General features: G+C 36.0%; 1 protein-coding gene and 1 pseudogene across 1 annotated transcript in view; both read right to left on the reverse strand.

Annotated features, from left to right (window-relative positions):
* KCNH5 (potassium voltage-gated channel subfamily H member 5) overlaps nucleotides 1-24,393 on the reverse strand; it is a 545,730-nt gene that overhangs the window by 193,471 nt on the left and 327,866 nt on the right. Inside the window, exon 8 of the mRNA XM_036735143.1 lies at nucleotides 3,581-3,780. Within this exon, the coding sequence (XP_036591038.1) occupies nucleotides 3,581-3,780 (200 nt within the window). The remainder of the gene's footprint in view (nucleotides 1-3,580; nucleotides 3,781-24,393) is intronic.
* LOC118828501 lies at nucleotides 5,574-5,992 on the reverse strand (annotated as a pseudogene).

Consider the following 24,393-nt stretch of genomic DNA (forward strand, 5'->3'; position numbering starts at 1 on the left):
CTACAAACATTCATCTTTTACATATACAAATCCATTTGTAGCATATAATCTTAGGTGCATGCCTCTAGCAAGCTATATTTATTTACATCTTTGGAAAAGAAATCATCAACAAAAAATGAGATAATAAATACTTAAAGTTTTAAAGAATTTGATATATTGGGGCACAAGAAACCTAATTAAAAGATGCTTGCCATTAAGAAGATCATAAAAACCTATGCTTAATAGTGACACAGGATAAACCATTTCTCAGATAGTATTTAATTAATTTGATAGCTATCTTTTAAACATGGTGATTGTAGCTACCTATTTGAAGTGCTTATCATCAACAACCTTTTATTTTCTTCTTAAAATACTCCCATTTTGACAGGCTTCAATCATTTCAAATTTCATTACAAAACAGCCTACTAGTTAGGCTCCATAATTTATGAAAAAGCAATTCTGTAATTCACTACTGAAAAATGGGATGCAATGTGTTCACACTTCAACCTAATTAGAATAAAGGCAGCCATAGAAAGATTAATACCTCCTTATCAAAAGGAAAAAAGGTTGGAAAGATGTTCTGTGACTACACATTAAAAATTTATTGAAATCCATATGTGCGTATATGTGTGTGTGTGTGTATATATATATATATATATGTACATATATATATATATACATTTTTAAAAGACAACATTTCTTAGAGCAGTTGTAAAGATTGTTATTATATACCACTGGACCACTGGACCAACACAATATAAGTGATATTCTTTTACTAACAGATAGAGGAGACTACAGAAAACCTAAAAATTGAAAACTGGAACCAGAAGGTCCTCCATGGGAAACATCTGCGCATACTCATCCAATTGATAAGAAAGCAGCGAACAACTGGCTAAATCAAACATATTTGTTTACAGAAATGGAGTGGTTAGTGATAGTGAGAGATCAGAAACTACAGAAATTTCACTCTTAAGGACCTTGAACTTATTGATCAATACAGTTTTCATGAAGAAATGATGGAAATTGTGTAAAATATCACTGTATGTTGTAAATATTTAACATCTATTTAATACCTAGCATGACACAATAAAGTAGTTGCAATTATATCTCAGAAACTCAGTGATGTTTCATAAAACAAGAGATGATAAATATCACCACTATAAATACAAAATATCATTGAGAATTCAACAAATAAACTGCCCTTACTGGAATCTGATTATTATTACAAATAAAACAACTTCCATTTGCCTGTACATGATATTGACCCACAAAAATTTAAAACTGGTGCTACACTGTAGTCAGTCAGAGGCATACCTAGCCTTAGGATGTTCCCATTACATGAAATCAGAAGGGATAACAAAGAGTACAAGATTGAAAAGTCATTTCTTTTTTTTATTTAGTAGTTTATATTCTCCCAGTTACATATAAAAAGAATTTTTAACATTCGTTTTTAAAACTTTGAGTCCCAAATTCTTTTCCTCCCTCCTTCCCCGCCACCCCCTTCATTGGGAAAGCAAACAATTTGTGAAAGGCCATTTCTATGCTGTCTACATTCCAAGAGTAGCATCAACCCTACAGAACTGACCCACCTTCTAGGACCATGGAGCAGAGGCATTCAGAATAATAGCATATACCCGATTGAAAGGCCATACCACTTTGATGGGTATTAACTGCTTCTCAGTATCTACCCAGGAGCCTTTTAATAGCTATTGTATCAGTTTGTTGTATTTATTAGAATGCTTGAATTCTCATTGGCAAGCATGGCAAGAAATGCCTTTATATTTAATAACTTCAAAGGCTATACTGCACTAAACCTCAAAGAAATTGAAGAAAATCCTTCTAACTCCTTCTTCCTTTCCAAGGTCTTTTCTCATTTTTCTTTGACTCCTTTATCTTAAAGGAATTATAATTTTTCCTGCATATGATTCTCTCCTCATTCATCTTTTCACTTCCATCGGTCTGGGTGTTCATGTCTTACTGGTTCCAGTAAAATTAGCATCATTAAAGAATGTACATTCTAGCCAGTGAAATTCTAGAGAGAAAGTAATTCTGCTCCCTTCTCTTATATATGTTCCTAGTGTAAGCACCTTCTTCCTTTAACCAGAACTCCCCCTATACTTCTTACAACCTGTTCAATACCATTAGCAGATATCCTTCTCAAGTTACATTTTTCCTCTAAAAACTCTCTATCAAATTCCACTAACCAATCATTTCTCCTTTTCCTTTGGTAGAAAAACAAATCCTGGGGAAGAATTGTCATTGAAAGGCTGAAAGTCATAGTCATTGGAATAAAAACTAAAATTTGTCCAAATTAATTCCTTGGTCATCACCAACAACTGTATGCTATAACAGAGGTGTACTGAAGACTGGCTAAAGAGGGCCAATTGTTACAAGTACAGTGTGAGAATTTGGGAAATTGGCAAAAGCTACAAATCAGGGCTTGATTTTTTGTTGATTTCTAGACTTACGAAAGTGATGGATAAAATGTTAATATTGCAAACTAGTCTTAAAAGTGTGCCATGCCTTTTCAGAGAGGCAGTTATTAAACATTCACCAGCCCATTCTAATATGTCTCCCTCTCATTTCAATTTCTGAGTCACTAGTTTACACAAATTTCTTTTCAAAATTGCCATACAAAATATGAATTGGAAAATTGTGACATTTTAACATTCTTCCCAAGATACTTCTTTTGTCATTGAAGTTGTTTTATCTCCTACATTTGTTAAATCTCAGATGAGATCTGAGAATTGGGTACATTTATATTTGGGTTTGCTTGTTCATTGTGGAGAAAGATTTTTAGTGTTCATTGTTGACAATGACAATGTTGTCAATTAAATGAGATTAAAAGACAGAAATTGGAGGGATATTTTGTCCTTGTTTTAACTGAAAGAACAAGGAAGAAAGTGTAATTTCTAGATGGGTGTGAAGTAAGAAAAGTTATTTTATAAATTGAGGAAGAGGAAACCTTATACCAAAGAACAAATGTATTTTTTTAATTCATGAAAAATCAATAAATGAGAGTTGGTGACAAGAGAGGAGGCACATTTATATTTGTTTAAGGCATTGGACTGTTACTATTTCCCTTGTGAACTGAATAAAAGGGGTTATTTTTTTGAATAGCGAACTCCCCCTCTCATGGAAGTGTCCAAGTAGAGGATGTATGACTATTTGGAAAGGATGTTGAAAAGGAGGCTTGAGATTTGGACAAGAATTAGAGTATGTGACTTTTGATATCCTTTTCAATTCTGAGATCCTATGATTGTTTTAAGTGGATAAGAGGTCAGGGCAAAAATCAAAACAGACAGAGAGCAGAGGCAGTGGCAATCTAAGTGCTTTAAAAAATTATCATGAGCAAGTGAGCGGCAGTGAAGTTGTTTGAAGAAATTGCAGTGATTAACTACAAAAAACAGGTTTTCTAGAGTGACAGTATGGATTTCCAGCTAAGGAAATAAGTGATCATCACTCAATATATTGATTAAAATACAATTTATGAAATACAGCCATACTAATCTACATCATATATCGGGGACTTCAGTAATAAATTATGCATGCATCAAATCAGTGTAATAACCAGGGAAATAAATGCTTAAGCACTTCATACCTTCTCTGTGTCAATGCCTTTTGACATGGACCATGTGGAGACGATATAATCCATAACTCGCTCACTAAGGCCTTTAGGGACTTGGTATAGTTTTAGGAAGTCCCGAACATTGTTCAGCATCTCATGGTAGCGATTGGTGTTGGCATACATTTGTTGGAAAATTGTAGTAACATTTCCAAAAATAGTTGCATATAGAAGAGCTGAAAGAGAATAAACAATGATTAAAAAATGAGCACAAATAATTTAGGAAAATAAAAAAGAAAGTATAACTAAAAAGCCCATGTCAATGAATATCATAAACTACGCACATGTGTATTTCAGTAGAGTATATGACCAAAAAAGTGAATTTTTTACCTGACTTCTTTAGTTAGGAAAATGAAACACTTAGTGACAAATGATGTTATATGTGAGTCAAAGATATCCTTGTCCTTGATCTTGTGAGAATGCATCCTCCTTCACATTGTCATTTTTGAATAAAATTCCAGTTAAAATTTGTATCTTCATTCTCCAGGGACTGATGATCAAGTTTGGGAATCGATTCCTTATGACATTTTTTCCCCTACATAACTGATAACTCTTTCTCAATATCCTTTGTGGATTCATCTTCTATATCATGTCCCCCAACTGTGGGTCAAGGCTCTGTTATATTCTTTTCTATTTACTCTCAAATGTGGTGACCTCCTCAGCTCCTGGGGTTTAATTATCATCTCTGTGCTGAATATTCCAAAGCTATATATACAACTCTAACCTTCGTCCTTCAGTCCAGCTGTTCATCAAAAACTCTCTATTAGACATCTCATAGTGCATGTACTGCACACATCTCAAACTTAGTATATCTAAAATGGGACTCATTATGCCCCCTCCCAAATCCCCTGGCTTCTGAACTTCCATGTTAGTTTTAGGAGGACTGGCCTCCTTCCAGTTACCCAAGTTTCTAAATTTGGCATTATCTTTAACTCTTCACTCTTTATTACCCAACGTATCTAAGTTGCCAATGTTTTCCATGTATTTCTCCACAATACCTCTCATATCCATCCCCTTCTCTCTATTCACATGGCCACTACCACACTTGGACTACTGCAGTAGCTTCCTAATTAGTCTCCTTGCCTCTAGTATCTCTTCTCCCCAATCCATCCTCCCCAGAGCTGCCAAGGTGATTTTTCCTAAAGTGTAATTCTAACCATGTTACTCACCTTCTACTACTCAATAAACACTAATGTCTCCCTGTTGCATATAAGAACAATATAGTAATTGTGTATCTGTATATAAAATAGAGTACATATATATATAGGAAGAATAAAAACAATATAGTAAATATCTGTTTATCTATTCAAGGTCTTCAGAATATGATTCCAACCACTTTTTCTGACATTATTATCCATTACTCCCCTTACCATACTCTATGGTCCAGCCAAAATTGTCTTTTTGTTATTCCTCACACATAATACTCTATGTCTAATCTGTGCACTTTGTTTTTAGTTTAATGTATTTTAATAGCAAACTTACAGGAATAGCACAGAAGACAGACAACATTGTAAAACATAAACTTGCATGTGGGACAACTCAGAAAAGTATAGTGAATGGATAGAATCTACCTATCATAAAAATGCTCCAAACACCATTTAGTTGCTGTCAAAAAGAAATTTACTTTTTAAAAAAAATCCAAATGCTGGCATTGTTCAGAAAATTGAACAGGTTTATTTATAATTATTATAAAGCTGAATCATTGAAACTTGTTCACAGAAACATTTTTTGACTGCGTTAATGCTTTATGTCCTCATATTTATATTCAAAATTCACATACAAATGAAAATGGAAAAAACTTGCCAATACCTGATTCTGTCCCCTATTTTTCCATTCAAAGTCATATACTTAGGTACCTGTTGACTCCATAGGAAAAAAAATTTCTAATGTTCAGAACTCTCAATAACAGGAAGAAGAGGTTGTTTTTTTCTGTTTTGAGAATGAAGAATGTTTCCCATCATAGTGGAATTTAAGCACGTTCTCCATGTATGCCGCGTGCTAGCTGGATATCTTTTGGCATAATTGTGACACATTTGGTGTGGAGAGCACATAGGTTGGTGTCCTCAAACAGGCCAACCAGATAGTCTTCACTTGCCTCCTGCAAAGCACCAATTGCTGCACTCTGGAAGAGCAGATCTGTTTTGAAGTCCTGAGCAATTTCACGCACCAGATGCTGGAAGAGAAGTTTACAAATCAGAAGTTCAGTGGACTTCTGATAACATCTGATTTCACGGAGAGCCACAATACCTGCCCTGTAGCAATGAGGTTTCTCGACCCCTAGAGCAGAGTCCACACTCTTGCGAGCAGCTTTTGTAGCGAGCTGCTTCCTGGGGCTTTACCATCATCGGTGGATTTACGGGCAGTTTGCTTGGTACGGGCCATGTTCCTGAAAATTTCTCCTTATAGATCCCTATTCTCTTTCTGCTTGGGCTCCGAGAACGAGAGGCGGCCCTAGCACTGGAGAGCTACGGAGGCAGCGGCGGCTGCAAACAGTAATCTTTGCAATCTTGTACTAGCCGTTTCTTGAATGGACTCTAACTGCACACCTACCTCTTGGAATTCCTCTTTTTCCTTCAAAGCTCTGTTCAAGTAGGACCTTCTGGAAGCCTTATCTGATCCTTCAACTCTTAATTCTCTTCCTCCAAAGTTTTCCTTTGTTTTTACTTTATATGCGTGTGTGTGCCTGTGTGTATGTGCCTGTGTGTGTGTTGTCTCCCCATTTGATTGTAAGTTACTTAATGTCTTTGCAGACTAGTATAAGGCCTAGCACAAGATTGGTGATAAAATGCTTGCTCATTTATCTTTCCCATATCCCTGAGCTTCCTCATTTTTCACCCCCAATCCTGGTATTGCTTCTGATAAAATTTGAGTATGGGGCCTTGTAAAGTGATAATTTTTACTTGATTGAGTTGAAAGTGAGAAAAGGTGCAATATGAAATTGTCAACTTTCTTTTCTTGTTAATAGCTTTTAAAATGGATCTGGTGTGAAGAAATAGAAATGAATAGTTAGAATAAGTTCTGGGGATCACTTGTCATCTTATTTTTGTGATAGCTTATGTTTTTTACAGTGTTTTGAAATCTATGAAGTGCTCATTTCACTGACATTGATAGCTTAGGGTTGATTGCAATTTTTTTACCATTAGTTTGGTGTGTAGCCATCTTCTTCATCTAAGGCAAATTCCACTTCCATTCTTAAAGAACATTAAAAAAAATTCATTCTTCTTCTACTTGGGAGGAATGTAATACAAAGTAGTACAGAAATTGAAGCTATCTATGACAACATATACTGAAAATAACTTTCTGGGGGAAAATATTTGGTTTTTTCTTTGTCTCTAACAGTTTTTCCAGTGTGAAAGCAATAAATTTATATTTATTTCATAACAAAAAGCTGTTAATATTTCATAATAATTTACCCTATCACTGTGACTTAGGGATTCTGAAGCCAGGATAAGGTAATTTTTAAGACAGATTGTATTTTATTAGAACTGAATAGAAAAAATATAATGCTGACATTTCTCAGTTGAACCTCCAAAACTTTGAATATTTAAACTTAAAAAATGCAGAGACCACATCTTTAGTGTACCTCAGTCAGTAGTAAGCAATATAAGGACATGGCAATATGTGAATAAGATAAGGTTGTGAAGAAACAAATTAATATTCAAGTTTTCAAGGAAAAGAAATAAGAAGAACTGTTTACTTCACAAGGAAAAACGTAGTCCTTGACATATTGCTATTGTAATAATTGTGTATTGTAATATTTAATTAGAAGTTTTTGATAAAAATTTCTCAGACATTCTGAATATTTTGATGTACTAAACTCATTTGGTTCTCTAAGACACTTGCTTATAAACTAAAGTGCCATGGTATCTTATCTACACTATCCCTAGTTGAAATAATTACTTTATGGTGGAGAATGAAGGACAAACATAATCTTATGGTAGATCTTTCTATTATATTTAAGCATATATCAAGTATATTTAATATTTAAATGACAGATGATTTCTTTTTTAATTATTATTTATTTAATTAGTATTTTTAGTTTTCAGCATTGATTTCCACAAGAGTTTGAATTATAAATTTTCTCCCCATTTCTATCCTCCCCCCCTCCACTCCAAGATGGCATATATTCAGATTGCCCCATTCCCCAGTCAGCCCTCCCTTCTGTCACCCCACTCCCCACCCTATCCCCTTTTTCTTTATTTTCTTGTAGGGTGAGATAGATTTCTATGCTCCATTGCCTGTATATCTTATTTCCTAGTTTCATGCAAAAACTTATTTTGAACATCTGCTTTTAAAACTTTGAGTTCTGAATTCTCTCCCCTCTTCCCTCCCAATCCAGCTTCCCTATGAAGGCAAGCAATTCAACATAAGCCATATGTGTATCATTATGCAAAACCCTTCCACAATACTCATGTTGTGAAAGACTAACTATATTTTGCTCCTTCCTATCCTATGCCCCTTTATTCAATTATCTCTCTTGACCCTGTCCCTCTTTGAAAGTGTTTGCTTTTGATTACCTCCTCCCCCTATCTGCCCTCCCTTCTATCATAGCCTCTTTTTTGTCTCCTTCCTACTTCTTTCCTATGGGGTAAGATACCCAATTGAGTGTGTATATTATTCCTTCCTCAGGTCAATTCTGATGAGAGCAAGATTCACTCATTCCCCCTCACCTTTCCCCTCTTCCCTTCCAATGAACTGCTTTTTCTTGACATTTTTATGCAAGATAATTTACCCCATTCTAACCCTAGCCCTTTTTGCCTCTCTCAATATATTCCTCTCTCATCCCTTAATTTGATTTTTTTTAGATATCATCCCTTCATATTCAACTCACCCTGTGCCCTCTCTCTATGTGTGTGTGTGTGTGTGTGTGTGTGTGTGTGTGTGTGTGTATTCCCTTCGGCTACTTTAATACTGAGGTGTCATGAATTATACATATCATCTTTCCATGTAGGAATGTAAACAAAACAGTTCAACTTTAGTAAGTCCCTTATGATTTCTCTTTCTTGTTTACCTTTTCATGCTTCTCTTGATTCTTGTGTTTGAAAGTCAGATTTTCTATTCAGCTCTGGTCTTTTCACTGAGAAAACCTGAAAGTCCTCTATTTTATTGAAAATCCATATTTTACCTTGGAGCATCATACTCAGTTTTGCTGGGTAGGTGATTCCATTGACCTCCAGAATATCATATTCCAAGCCCTTCGATCCCTTAATGTAGAAGCTGCTAGATCTTGTGTTATCCTAATTTTATTTCCACAATACTCAAATTGTTTCTTTCTGGCTGCTTGCAGTATTTTCTCCTTGATCTGGGAGCTCTGGAATTTGACAACAATATTACTAGGAGTTTTCTTTTTGAGATCCTTTTCAGGAGGAAATCAGTAGATTCTTTCAATTTCTATTTTACCCTCTGGCTCTAGAATATCAGGGCAATTTTCCTTGATCATTTCTTGAAAGATGATGTCTAGGTTCTTTTCTTGATCATGGTTTTCAGGTAGCCCAATAATTTTTAAATTATCTCTCCTGGATCTATTTTCCAGGTCAGTGGTGTTTCCAATGAGATATTTCACATTGTCTTCCATTTTTTCCTTCCTTTGGTTCTGTTTCATAATATTTTGATTTCTCATAAAGTCACTAGCTTCCACTTGCTCCAAGCTCATTTTTTAAGGTAGTATTTTCTTCAGTGGTTTTTTGGGCCACCTTTTCCATTTGGCAAATTGTGCCTTTCAAGGCATTCTTCTCCTCATTGGCTTTTTGGAACTCTTTTGCCATTTGAGTTAGTCTATTTTTAAGGTGTTATTTTCTTCAGTATATTTTTGGGTCTCCTTTAGCCAGTCATTGACTTGTTTTTCATGGTTTTCTCGCATCACTCTCATTTCTCTTCCCAATTTTTCCTCTACTTCTCTAACTTGCTTTTCCAAATCCTTTTTGAGCTCTTCCATGGCCTGAGACCAGTTCATGTCTTTCTTGGAGGCTTTTGATGTAGTCTCTTTGACTTTGTTGACTTCTTCTCGCTGTATGTTTTGGTCTTCTTTGTCACCAAAGAAAGATTCCAAAGTCTGAGACTGCATCTGGGTGTTTTTGCTGCCTGGCCATGTTCCCAGCCAACTACTTGACCCTTGAGTTTTTCGTCGGATATGACAACTTGTAGAGTATAGAGTCCTTCGTCCCAAGCTTGAGGGGCTGTGCTGTTGTTTTCAGAGCTATTTCTACACAGCAAGCTCTGCCATACCAGCGCTACTCCTCCCTCAAGAACCACCAACCCAGACCAGACTCAGATCTAAGAGGGCTCTGCACTCCAGCTCAGATCCACCACTTAATTCCTCCCACTAGGTGGGCCTGGGGCTGAAAGCAACTGCAGCTATAGCTCTGTAAGCATCCTCAGAGCTTCATCACCTCTGCCGCCCTTGGGGCGGTGACCGAACCACGCACTCCTTTCATTCTTTCCCCAGCAGTTTTTCCCACTGACCTTCTCTGTTGTCTTTGGTGTTTGTGGGTTGAGAAGTCTGGTAACTGCCACAGCTCACTGATTCAGGGTGTTACAACCTGTTCTGCTCGGCTCCCGGGTCTGATTGGTCTGGGCACTGCCCATGCTGAGCTCTGCTCCACTCAGCTCTCAGCACAGTGTGATAGACCTTACCTCATGACCATCCAGGCTGTCCTGGGCTGGAGCCCTCCTTCCTTCTGTTATTTTGTAGGTTTTGCAGCTCTAGAATTTGTTCAGAGCCATTTTTATAGGTGTTTGGAGGGTCCTGGGGCAGAGTTTTAGACAAGTCCCTGCTTTCCAGCTGCCATCTTGGCTCCTTCCCTCCCCCCCCACCCCCGCTACTTCCCCCCACCCTGGAAATTTCTTAATAGAAGGCTTGTGACATTATAGATCAAGAACATTTTTTGCAGCATCATACAAGTAAAGCAATATTATAGAAATACTCTTTTGTATCCTTAGTCCTTACCTGAATCTTATGCCATTCATTAATGGTGACTATTGCATAGGGCTATACTTAACATATTACAATAGTTGGTGTAAGGTGAAAGGGCAGGGAGTGGTAACTTAGAACTTGAAATAAAAAGTGAATAACATTCCACACTGTTGTATTCTTCAAAGAAAAAAATACCATTTATAGAACAGTAAGTACATCTCATCATTACCAGCATTAAACTTTTTCAGACCAATTCTCATGTACTATGGGGCCATCTTGACTAGGGGAATCCAGTATCAAACCATGCCTGCTAGAGAGAATCTTCTCAACCTTGAAAAGGAAAGAAATATAATCCACTTTCCTCTCAGATTACATATGGATACTGAAAAAATATTAGCTTTAATTTTTTTTAAACTCATACTTTCTTTACCCCAAGATCATTCATTAATCACTGGTAGCAGAGAGTGTCATGGACATCTTCTAGGGGGATAGTGGGTGGCATGCAACATTTAGATACGATCATAACTAAACAGGCAGTGAATTAGTTAAAGAAATATAATTTTCATTTCTATGAAATATTCATACCCACACTTGATGAATACCAGTTCAGTTGAGATTTATTAAATGATTCTGCTCATAGAATTCAAATGTCCAATCTCTCCCTGTTGGCTCCAGGATCGAATATAATGTGTTCTGAAGCAGTTAAGTTGTATATGGGGTTAAAGTGCTAGGCCTGGAGTCAGAAAGACCTAACTCAAATCTGGACACAGACACTTACTAGCTGTGTGACCTTGCGTAAGTCACTTAACCTCTATCTGTCTCAGTTGCCTCAAATGTAAAATAGGAATAATAATAGCACCTGTCTCCTAGAGTTTTTGTGAGGTGCAAATAAGATTAATAAAGTGCTTTGTTCCAGTGCCTAGAACATGTTAAATATTTAATAAATGTGTATTCCCTTCTCTCTTCTCCCCCTTCTGTTTGGCATTTAATGCTCTTTACAACCTTCCTATATTTCCAGTTGTAACAACAATGCCGCTAGCAGCTATTGTGACTCTGTATAACCAATAACACCAGCATGTAGAAGGGCTGCTAACAAAGGTTCTTTGATCTGCTTTTCTAAGGAAAACAACTTTAAGTGGTTAACAATCTCAGTTTCATCAAACATACGTATATCATTCACTTAGTTCAGGGGGAAGAGATCAGCCCCCTGAACTTCAGGGCAAATATAAACAGGAATTACAAGCACACATTATAAACAGACCAAATAACAGATCAAATAAGAAAAACCAGACTACCCAGAGCAATACATAGTTACCAGAGAAGCACCAACATCTGGGTTATCTGTCAAAGCCCTGGGGTGGGGGGAAGGGGGAGTGCTGAGAAGCATTCAAACAAAGAACAGTAAAAAGTCCCATTTTGCTTGCCATTACATTTGAAAGGCAAGACCCATCAAAAGGACTTGATTACCTCAGCATTTCAAAAGAGAAGACAACAAAAAAGTCCTGCCCTTATTACCATTACATCAGTCCTTTTACAGTAGACTCCCTTTCATGCATTTGATGATCCATATACACTTATCAACTTACTCTTACTTGCATACAACATCTCATTTCTCATCTCAGTAGCTTCCCATTGGTTTTTACCTTTGCCTAGAATACTCTCCCTCTTCATCTCCACCTCTTAATTTCCCTGTCTTTTTCCCAAATTCAATTCAAATACCATTTTCTATAGGATGATTTTTCTGCCCACTCAAGCTGCTATTTTTCCCCCTCTAAGATGACCTTCCGTCTACATTGGATATATCTTATATCTAGTTACTTTCATGTTTGACTCTCTATTTTATCTAAGGACTTCCTTGAGGGCAGAGACTGTTTTCCCCTCTCTTCATATCCACAGTACTTAATATAGTGTTTGGCTTATAATAAGCAGGTAATAATCTAAACTGATACTGCATGAGGATACATTCACATCTGACATAATTGAACAGACCATTTCAATATTACATTGCTTTTCATATGCTGACCTTTTTCAAGTTCCAAAGCAAGATTGTATGAAACCGAGACGTAAACACAGTTTTTCTCCAGTCTCTCTATTTCTGTGTCTCTTTCTCCCCTTAAAGCTCTGCCTTTTACATCCTCACCTGCAAATGCCTAGTGCCTTCATAGTCACTCCCTTCTGCCCTTTTAAAAACTGGTCTTAAGATTTTGAATTCATTCACACTAAAATATAAATGGCTGATGTAAACAGAAATCTTAAGTTAAAGAATTGAAACCTTGGTAGCAACATTTCAGGCATCAGCCATCAATCAGGGGATGTTTTTCAAGGTTAAATAAATATTCGTATACAAGTAGGCAGTTTTTCCATTTACATACAGGGCTATAATTAATCTAGATCATCTGCCATAAAATTTGAACTTATAATTTATGTGGTGTGCATGATGTCAGGAAAAATAAATTAACATTCAAAGAAGCTTCAGGTAAGTTCATATGGACCATCCCTTGGTTGCGCATTCCAATGGCTTAACCCAGCTCCATCTCATACATCTCTCTCTCTTCCAAGGATCAGATATTGCTTTCCCAGATTCAGGAACCTGGCATCCTTGTCCAAGGTTTAAAATGATTTCAATTAAACATGGCTGTGCTGTTCCTATATGACCAGGATTTTGGCACAGTCTCTGCATTCCATCTAAGTTGCCTTTTGACTATGGTATAAATACTTAAACCATAACACTGGTGCAGTGTTATATAACCACAAGCAGAAAAAGAGTTCTGTAATATTAGATTAGTCAGGAATGGACAGAGAAAGGAAGATAAAAATGGAAGTACAAGGAAACAGGAAAAGAGAACCAAATAAGATAGTTATATTCCCAGTGCTGTGTTTTTGATGACCCAGAAAGACTCTAAATTGGGACAATTTCAGAGCCAACAGTTAACAAGGAGAATTTTACTTGCAATATCAAATATAGCCCAACTGGAATTGGTATAAATGTGTTTATCATTGTTATTATTGTTCTTTTTTAACTACAAAAATGTGGAAAACAAAATGGATTGTGATTTTCTCATTGTCATCAAGGAACCAAACTAATCATAATGAAGATCCTCACTCTAATGCAAAGAGTTTTTTTTTCATTAGATCATATTTGGGCTTCAAAACTAGAAAAGACTTTAGAAGGCACCTTATTCACTTATTTGCAGATGAGGAAACTAAAACCCAGAAATAAATGGCACATGGGATAAATCAAGGCTAGCTTATATGTATGTAAGTCTAGGCTTCAGTTTCAACATCTGTAAAATGAGGAGTTTGGGTAAGATTACCTCTAAGTCCTTTCAAGGTCTAAATCTATGATCTAGCTGAACAACAATAAAAATACTTTCTCTCTGCATGGGTCAATTGGACATTAATTATGATTAATTTGACTCATTGAAAAGAGCCATCATTCATTAAGGAAATTACTATTTTATGACTTTCTCTCTTTTTTTGGCTCAAGATAACAACAATAAATCATTAAATGCATTTATGAAGATTCCAGAGAGTATACCAGATACCTCTTGTCTCTGGGGCATAAGAGAATTAAAAGAATTGGCAGATAGTCTTGCATAAAAACATGCACACCTAATCAGTTGTAGCCCAGTCTTTTCTCTGTTGAGAAGCTCAGTGAAAATAGATAAGATTATGATATCCAGATTTTAGAAGAAATTACCTTCTCTAGTATCCTCATTTCATTTGCTTGTTAGGTCAAGCTGCGTTCATTCATCTCCTTATTAATGCTCTTCATTTCTCAGACTTTTTTCTCATTTATTCATGCTGACATCTAACATTTACTTTTCCTAATTATATTCCTTTTAGAAATCTTTGCCAGTCTATATTTGGATTTCAACAGAGCAATTTAAAATAATGATGTGAGAACACTTTCCCTCTAACCCTTAAGGCTATCTAGATGATTTAACCATCATTTTTCTTTCTATTTATATTCACTAAAGTTGATTTTTAATGATAAGTATTTTCTAAAGAGATTTTGGGAAGGAAAATTCTCCACCAATTTGTGGTTGAGTATAGCACCAACTGATTTCTTGTTAAAATATCTGTTGGACACTAATGCAGAATTGGTGGAGTCGATCCAACCTTTCTGCAAAACAATCAGGAATCATGCCCAATAAGCCATTAAACTGTACATTCTCTTTGTCCCAGTGATATCATTGCTACATAAATACCTGAAAGAGATAAAAGACAAAGGGAAAGTTTCCATATATATAAAAAAACATTGATAGTGCTACTTTGTAGTAACAAGAAGAAAGAACAGAAAGATTGTTGATCACTTGGGAAATAGTTGAACAAGTAGTAATATGTTAATATAATGGAATTTTATTGTACAAAAAGAAATGACAAATAAGAATTTAGAGAAACTTGGGAAGGTCTGTAGGAAATGATGCTGAGCCAAATAAGTAGAATCAAAACAACTTACAAATGACTACAACTATGTAAAGGAAAACAAAATGAAAGAATTCAAAACACTAATCAACAGTGGCCAGTAATGATATTAAATGACTGATGGTGACGTATGTTTCCCACTCCATGGGAGAGGACAAGTGATTTTAGAGGTATTAAATGAAGCACATATTTTCAGTTATGCCTATTCATTTCCATTTATTATACTTGACTATATTTATTTGTTTTAAGAAAGGAGGAATATGGAAAATCAGAGAGAGATGATTGATCTAAAAAAAGAGCATCAATAAAGCCAAAGTGTATGACAAAAATAAAATATATCCTGGCTTGGAGCAAAATTATGAAATATCAGAATTTGTTCTTCGGTACATTCCAAATATCTTTATTCCAGAAGCCCAATATGCATTAGGATCTGCCTTCCTTTCTTCAGAAACTTCTTTTTTCACAACCATCACAAAAAAAATTGCTATGTCTTGTATCCCCATACTTCCGTACCTCAAACTAAGCTAGAAAGTAATCTTTTGAACAAATTTACATAAAAGTTTGATGACCTAAAACAACTTTATATAATAGTAATAATAGCTGATGTTAATATAACTTTAAATCAAAGTTTCTCACAACAGCCATATGAAGTAAAAAATATAAATATTATTATTTTTATTATTATTTCCATTTTATCCCTGAGACTTCAAGAGCTTATGACTTGATCAACATCAAGAATTTAGCAGCTATCACCTAGAACTTGAAACAAGTCTCCACATTTTAGTCTCATTCTCTTTCTTCTATATCATTCTATAACTTTCTTCCAGGAATGGTTGTATTTTAAAGTGGAATTCCTGGGACAATATCATACCCTGAAGTTAAGAATCACTAATAGAATGTTAAGCATTGTAACAAATTAGTAGAAGAGATTACATGGAGGTAGATAGGGCCTTTCCCAGGATCCCTCCATTTAAGCTGGAAGCTTGAAACTCAACCTAGACAAAAGATTGTCCCTAACTGTCTAAACAAAATCTCTGCCCTAATAATTTCAAGAATTTCATGCTAGTGATGAATAGTTGTGTTTTCAATGGGCATGAGGAATCAACTAAGTTAGTCACAGTTACTATTAATTTAATGCAAAAAAGGCATCAATAAAGAGCAAGAAAGAAGCAGGACAAGGAGGAAGAAAATGAGAGAAAAAGAAGGGAAGCAAAGAAAACAAAGGAAAGAGCCAGACATTTTTATCTATTTTGTTTCTCATCAAAAGAAATTCACTGTGTTTGAATTTGTAATGCTGAGGTCTTTATTTAATGGGATATTATCAAGATAATTTTTGTCACAGAAAATAACTTTGGAAACATAGACACAGTGGTAGTAGAACTTAATTTTAATGTCACTCATAATTACATTTGTGTAAGCATTTAAAATATGTGTCAAAAACTGAACTCATCATGTTTATTGTCAACAGCATTATGATCCTTCTAGTCATTCAGATTCACAACCTATCTGTCATCCTCATATTCCCAATATCACTTGCCTCACATTTCCATTCCATAGCCAAATTTTGTTACCTCTCTTCACAATGTATTTCATGTATGTCTCCTTCAGCTTATATAATAGCATCCTAATTTAGGTCCACAGCTCCTCTCACTTCAACTACTACAACAGTCTCTCAATTGGTCTCCTTGTCTCAATTTTCTCTCCTCTAATTCATCTTTCACAGAGATGAGAGAGAGAGAGAGAAGTGAGTAGGAGAGACTGACAGAAACAGGGACAGAAAGCAACAAAAATAAAGACAGAGACAGAGAGGAAGAGATTTCACACTGAGGCATTTTGTCAGAGTGCCATCTCTGACTGGGGGCCCATAGCTAACAAGAAAGACAAGTATGGATCATTTTATTACAACTTCACAAGGCAGAAGGAGAATATTTGCATCGTGAAGTCCATCTAGGCAATGAGGCTGTAGTAGTTATGCAAAAAAGACTGATTAAACAACCATACTCACCACATCACCATGAGACTGCTAGATACATATACCAATACACATACATGTAGACTCTCTCATTGAAATGGGAGTTCCTTGAGGCAAGAGCCTTTTTTTTTCTTTTTACTTGTCTTCACCATCATCTAACATGGTATCTGGCGTATAGTAAGTGCTCAGTAAATGTTTGCTGTGTGATATACTCAGAGTCAAATAATGGTCGCTAAATTATCATCTTCTAGGGCTGACTTGAGTTAATATTGTAAAAAGCACTTCCTTTTTCAAAGACCAAGTCTCCTAGGTATCATAACCATTCAACTTTTCATCTTCTCGCCTCCATGCTACAATGTAGTCCATTCCCAAAGGGCCCTGATTTTATCTACTGATCATCAGTGGATTTTATTCATCAGTTCTGGATTGTTATTAGTTCAAAAGTAAATCTTATGTTACGCCTCCACTGGATTATTTGTAAGTTCCAAGGGAGATGGCAAGAACAGTTCTTGATTAAATTTCACTTACCATATATGCCTGGCCAGTGGAGGATTTTTCCCCCGGGGGCTATATTGAGTCATGTCACATATTTTTTCTATTTATAAGACAAACTATATACAATAACCCCCCCAAAAAAAACTAAGTTATCTTCCTCCTATTGCTGCTGCTACAACTGCTAACAATAATGAAAAATAATTGTACTAATAATTCAGATTTATAAATTGCTTTATGGTTTACATAACAATTTTCTCATAGCACTCTTTTATTGTTCTCATTGTACAGATGAGTAAATAAAGTAACAGAGAGTTTACCTGAGTTGAAAGAACCTATGATATAGTACAAAGAGTATGGACTGGGGATCAGAAGACCTGGGCTTGAATCATTCTTTAGTTTTGTAGTAGCTGTTGAGGTCATGGCCAGTCACTTAACCTCCCAGATTGCCAGTTTTCTCATTTGTAAGACACACATATATAGTAAAATAATAATTATACTCCTTATCTCAGTGGGTTATTATGATGAAAGTGTTTGCAAATCTTAAAAGTTTATACCATGTGTCCCAAAAGTCTAAGAGTAGATTTTTTTAAAGCTTTAGTTGCTTAAATAGCTCAAAATGAACAAATACTTTTAGTGTTTTGTGATCATAATTAATTGCTGAGCAGGATGATATTGCTATGAAGTATGGAAAAGGACTCAGTGACAATAATTTGCTTACATTAAAAGAAATGCATGATAAAAATGAGTGAGTAAAAATAAGTTAGTCACATGGTAAGAGCAACAGAAAACAGAGAATGAAGTAATAGATCCCATGAGCTTCACTGGTATCTTTATGATGTGAATATATATTAAGAAAAGTCAGTGAACAGCCCATGGTAAACTTGCAAGAGGACATGACTAGAGTCACAAAAATTGGTTAGGCATATATAGCTTGTAATATGTAACACTGGACAGAAGATATACATAAATGAAATCACAAATTCATTTGAATATTTTAAGGTATAATAGTTGATATTCATATAATCCCTAAAAGTTTGCAGAGTAATTTTAATTTATTATATCACACTTGATTCTCCCACTTTTCCATTGATTGAGCTCATTATTCCTATTTACATATAAAGAAACTGAAATTGACAAGACTTCTTGCTCTCACCAAGTTCAAATAGCTTTGGAATGTTGGATGTAGAGTTTAGACCCCATCTTCCTTTTCCCAAGTCCAGAGTTGTATTCATTATGCTATGATGCTACTCATAAGTTTTTACAGGTCTAGTAATTTTATTTGCTACTATACCACTTAACCCCCACTACTATCCCCCAATATCAGTACTAAACAGTTTCCAATTCGATGATAAATTTAGCATCTTTTCTTTAAGGGCAACTCAATAATTCAAAGGTATTTGATTTTAAAGTAAAAATGGAACTCAAAATATCTAATGAAGTAAAGGTGAGGAAGACCTCTAGCATGTCTTGTGTGGAATACTCATGGATGAACACCATTAAGATTCAAACATGATGAGAAAATTTGCATGGGTGACTATCTGCATTGATAAAGGGAGTACCCATAGTGACGAGATAATGAATCTATAAAAATATCTAAGTACAAAAACAGGCAAGGAAATGTAAATTGATCATGACTTAAGTTGTTTTTCTTGACATATTTCTAGGAAGGGATCAGAATACGATTCTCATTTTGCACATGGAACAAAATTTAAAAAGCTCATTTTTTATTGACATAGACTTTAAGGATTCTTTACACAACTAAGATACAGTCTAGAGGTAAAAACTTTAGTAGAAGGATATGAGGGATGAATGTAACATATAAAGACATTTTGACTAGAAAGATGAATAGTTTTCCTGAAACAGAACAAAAGTCTATGAAATCATGAAAGGTTGATTAATAAAATCTTGCAATTTTAGAGTCTTTGTGATACAATGCAAATAACAATGGATATAGAGTCAGAAATTGGGTTCAAATCCTGGATGTATCATATACTATCAGTGTAATTTTGAGCAGGGAAGGGGAAGTCTATAGGAAACTAGTAATATTCGTTAGCACCTAGTATGTACCAGCACATTACAATATTGTCTCATTTTATCTTCACTACAATCCTAGAAGGTATGTGCTAAAATTATCTCCACTTTACAACTGAGGAAACTGAGGCAGGCAGATTAAAATAACTTTCCCAGAGTCACACATCTAATAAATGTCTGAGGCCAATTTGAATTTGTATATTACTGCTACCAGTCCTTGTACTCTATCCACTTTGTCATGTATCTAGGCCTCAATTTTCTCATCTTAAAATATGGAGGTTGGAGGTAGCTAGGTGGCACAGTGGACAGAGTACCAGCCCTGGAGTCAGAAGGACCTGAGGTCAAAACTGGCCTCAGACACTTAACACTTAGTAGCTATGTGAGACTGGGCAAGTAACTTAACCCCAATTTACTCACCAAAAAACAAATAAACAAAATTAAGGGGTTGGACTTGAAAACCTTGAGGTTTCCTTTTGCCTTTATATTTTAATACTTTCAATTGGAAGCCCACCCATTGATGAAGGTAATTTTAGAACAAATATAGGGGTGGAGCCAAGATGGCAGAGTGAAAACAGGGACTTGCTTGAGCTCTCCCCCAAATCCCTCCAAACACCTGTGAAAAACCAACTCTAAACAAATTCTAGAGCTACAGAACCCATGAAATGGCAGAGTAAAACAAGTCTCCAGCTCAAGGCAGCCTGGATAGTTGCTGGGAAAGGTCTATCACACTGTGCTGGGAGTGGAGCACAGTCAACAAGGGCCACTCCAGGGCAGACCAGGCTGGAGTAGACCGGGAAGAACAGGCCTCAGAGCCCTAAATCACTGAGCTGTGGTGGTTTCCAGACTTTTCAACTCACAAACACAAAAGACAATGTAGCAAGTCAATGAGAAAATTGTTGGACCTGAGGGAGAGAAAGGCATGGTCCAGCCCCAGCCCGGGGCAGTGGAGGTGGCTGCAGTGGCAGTGGCAGCAGCAGTAGCAGTGGGGACTGTTTCTGAAGCTCTAGGCCCACAGAGGGTGGGGGGAATCAAGTAGCTGATCAGAGCAGGAGTGCAGGGATCTCTTTGCTGGTGCTGAGGCAGGATTCTCTTGCTTTGACCTGTGTGGATTTCGATCTCAGTCCTTATTGGTGGTCCTTGGGGGAGGAGGAGCACTGGTGTGGCAGAGGTTGTGGGGGCTGTGGAGAGGAAGTCCTCCTGGTAGTTACACAGCAGAAAGGAGTGCTTGAGATAACTCACAGACCAGAGCACAGGCCAGAGGAGGAGTAAACACCTCTCATTGGACCACCTTAGAAGAACTGAAAATGTACAGGTGCCTGGAAGTAGCTCTGAAAACTGCAGCACAAAATCCCTGAAGCTTGGGAGAGAGTACCTTCCACTCTGGAAGCAGTCATACCCTGACAAAGAGCTCATAAGTCAAAATGAGCAGATAGCATAAAAAAATTCAAGACTATAGAGTCTTACTTTGGTGACAAAGAAGATCAAAACAGACAGCCAGAAGAAGTCAACAAAGTCAAAGAGCCTACACCAAAAGCCTCCAAGAAACTTATGAATTGGTCTTAGGACATGGAAGAGCTCAAAAAGGATTTGGAAAATCAAGTTAGAGAAGTAGAGGAAAAATTGGGAAGAGAAATGAGAGTGATACAAGAAAATAATGAAAAACAAGTCAACAGCTTGGTAAAGGACACCCAAAAAATATTGAAGAAAATAACATCTTAAAGAATAGACTAACCCAAATGGCAAAAGAATTCCAAAAAGCCAATGAGGAGAAGAATGCCTTAAAAAGCAGACTTAGCCAAATGTTTCAAGTTCACTGAAGAAAATAATGCCTTAAAAATTAGAATGTAGGAAGTAGAAGCTAGTGACTTTATGAGAAGTCAAGAAATTATAAAACATAACCATAAGAATGAAAAAAATGGAAGACAATGTGAAATATCTCATTGGAAAAACCACTGACCTGGGGAACAGATCCAGGAGAGATAATTAAAGAATTATTGGACTACCTGAAAGCCATGATCAAAAAAAGAGCCTAGACATCGTCTTTCAAGAAATTATGAGGGAAAACTGCACTGATATTCTAGAACCAGAAGGTAAAAAGGAAATTGAAAGAATCCACCAATTGCCTCTTTAAAAAGATCCCAAAAGGAAAACTCCTGGGAGTATGGTAGCCAAATTCCAGAATTCCCAGGTCAAGGTGAAAATATTGCAAGCAGTCAGAAAGAAACAATTTGAGCACTGTGGAAACACAGTCAGGTTAACACAAGATCTATCAGCTTCTACCTTAAAGGACTGAAGAGTTTGAAATGTGATATTCTGGAGGTCAAGGGAGCTGGTATTTAAACAAAGAATTACCTACCCAGCAAAACTGAGTATAATACTTCAGGGCAAAAATGGATTTTCAATGAAATAGAGGACTTTCAAACATTCTTGATGAAATGACCAGAGCTGAATAGAAAATTTGACTTTCAAATACAAAAATCAAGAGAAGCATAAAAAGGTAAAGAGGAAAGAGATATCATAAGTGACTTACAAAAGTTGAACTGTTTACATTCCTGCATGGAAAGATGATATTTGTAACACATGAGACCTTTTTCAGTATTAGGGTAGTTGAAGGGAATATTCATGAGTTGAATATGAAGGGATTATATCTAAAAATAAAATTAAGGGGTGAGAGAGGAATACATTGGAAGAAGCGGAAAGGGAGGGAGAGATAGAATGGGGTAAATTATCTCACATAAAAGTGACAAGAAAAAACTGTTATAATGGAAGGCAAGAGGGGGCAGGTGAAAGGGAATGAGTGAACCTTACTCTCATTGTATTTGGCTTAAGGAGGGAATAACATATACATTGAGTTGGGTATCTTACCCTACAGGAAAGTAGGGAGGAAGGGGATAAGGAGGGAGGGTGATAGAAGGGAAGGCAGAGTGGTCTGGTGATAGTAAAAAGCAAACACTTTTGAAAAGTGACAGGGTCAAAAAAAGAAAACTGAATAAAGGGGGACAGGATAGGATGGAGAGAGATATACTTAGTCTTTCACAACATGACTATTATGGAAGTGTTTCGAATAACGATACGTGTATAACCTATATTGAATTGTTTGCCTTCTCAAGGAGGGTGGGTGTGGAGGGAAGAAGGGAGAGAATTTGGAACCCAAAGTTCTAAAAACAAATGTTTAAAAATTGTTTTTACATGCAACTGAGAAATAAGATACACAGGTGATAGGGTATAGCAATCTATCTGGCCCTACAAGAAAGTAAGAGGGAAGGGAATAAGGGAGGGGGCGGGGGTGATAGAAAGGAGGGCAGACTGGGGAAAGAGGCAATCATAATACATGGCATCTAGGGGTTGGAGGGAGGATAGAGATGGGGAGAAAATTTGTAATTCAAAATCTTGTGGAAACAAATGTTGAAAACTGAAATACATTTTTTAAAATTCCTATCAAAAAAATCTAAAGATATACTACTTTTAAATGTGGTTAGTAGAATTGTGAAGGAAGGTGGTGTAAAAAATTTACAAGGTGTCAACACTATTGCTAGTGGTAGAGGTAAAGCAGGGCATAGCATTAAGTTGGTGGATAGTACTGAGCCCTTAACATTTGAGTGAATTGTAACTAGCATATATTTAAAGAGGAGAAAGGGCTGTTACTAAATGCATAGGCTTAAATGGCCTGCATGATTTTTAGACGTTTTGGTGTCTAGATTTATTATTGAACAAGAATTCATGTGAGCCTTTAGGGCATGTAAAAGACACCATCACTTTGTATGGGTCTTTTCTAAGATATGATATCAGTCAGCTAGCATTTATTAAGCACCTAGTAGGTGCCAGGCATTATGCTTAACCATAGAACAAAGAAGTTATAGAACAATATGTATTCCTTCCCTGATATCTGCTGGAGAGTGGTAGTGCTTGTTAAAACCCCATCTGAACTATCAAATACTATAGTAAGAGAATAATCTGTGGTGAGGAGTCCTCTAAGAGACAACTCCAGAAGCATATTTGATGTAGTACTATTTCTGACACTATCCTTTCACCTTAGGAGCGTTCTTGTGGGCTGTACATAACAACAAAATGATATAGCCTGAAAACAAGTTTAAAAATTACTTAGAAAAAAAAATCTGGATTCCATTCTATTCTAGTTCCTAAGGAAATCTTTGGTTTGTTTGGAGGTAAAGAGCATAGAAGTTATCCATTAATAAGTTAAGACAAGTCATCCCCCATAACCTACAACAAAATAGTCCCTAATTCTACAGTCAGGGACAGTGTCCAAAGTTAGATGAGCATTTCAGTATGACATTTCCCATGTTTATAAACCTGGATTTTCAGCTGGTCTGAAGGAAGTCAAAATCTTCCCAGAATTCAAGACCACACTGCCCATAAATAATATGTATCCAGATTATGTTCTACCACCCCAAGTCATTTTTGGCACGTGCTCATTGGGCCATAGCAGCCTGTCACCTCCTGTTTTAGTACCACATTGTACCACCACTTAGAGCAAAAAATAAAGATAATTTACTGTATGATACCACCCTTGAAGAGATCATTTGCCTTCAGAAGTAAATACTTTACTAATGTTCAAAGAACACTTAATTCAGCATAAAACTAGATCGAATAACACTAATCAGATATGTTTTTATTTATTTTATTTTAATTTATGGAATAAAACAAGTATTTCCATAACATAGTATAATAAAAAAGATGATTTCACATGAAACTGCAAATCTACTATGTATAACTCACTATTCCTTTTAAATTATCATGCAAATTTCTTTTTTTCTTTTTCTTCTTCTCTCCTCCACACCCATCCTAGAGATGGTCACCATTAGACACAAATATATGTGTGTGTGTGTGTGTGTGTATAAAATTATTCTATACATAAATCTATTTATTAGTTATATCTCTAGATTCAGATAGTGTCTTTACTCATATATCCTTTATAGTTAACTCTGGTAT

This window comes from Trichosurus vulpecula, chromosome 8 (genome assembly GCF_011100635.1).
Source record: "Trichosurus vulpecula isolate mTriVul1 chromosome 8, mTriVul1.pri, whole genome shotgun sequence".
NCBI lineage: Eukaryota > Metazoa > Chordata > Mammalia > Diprotodontia > Phalangeridae > Trichosurus > Trichosurus vulpecula.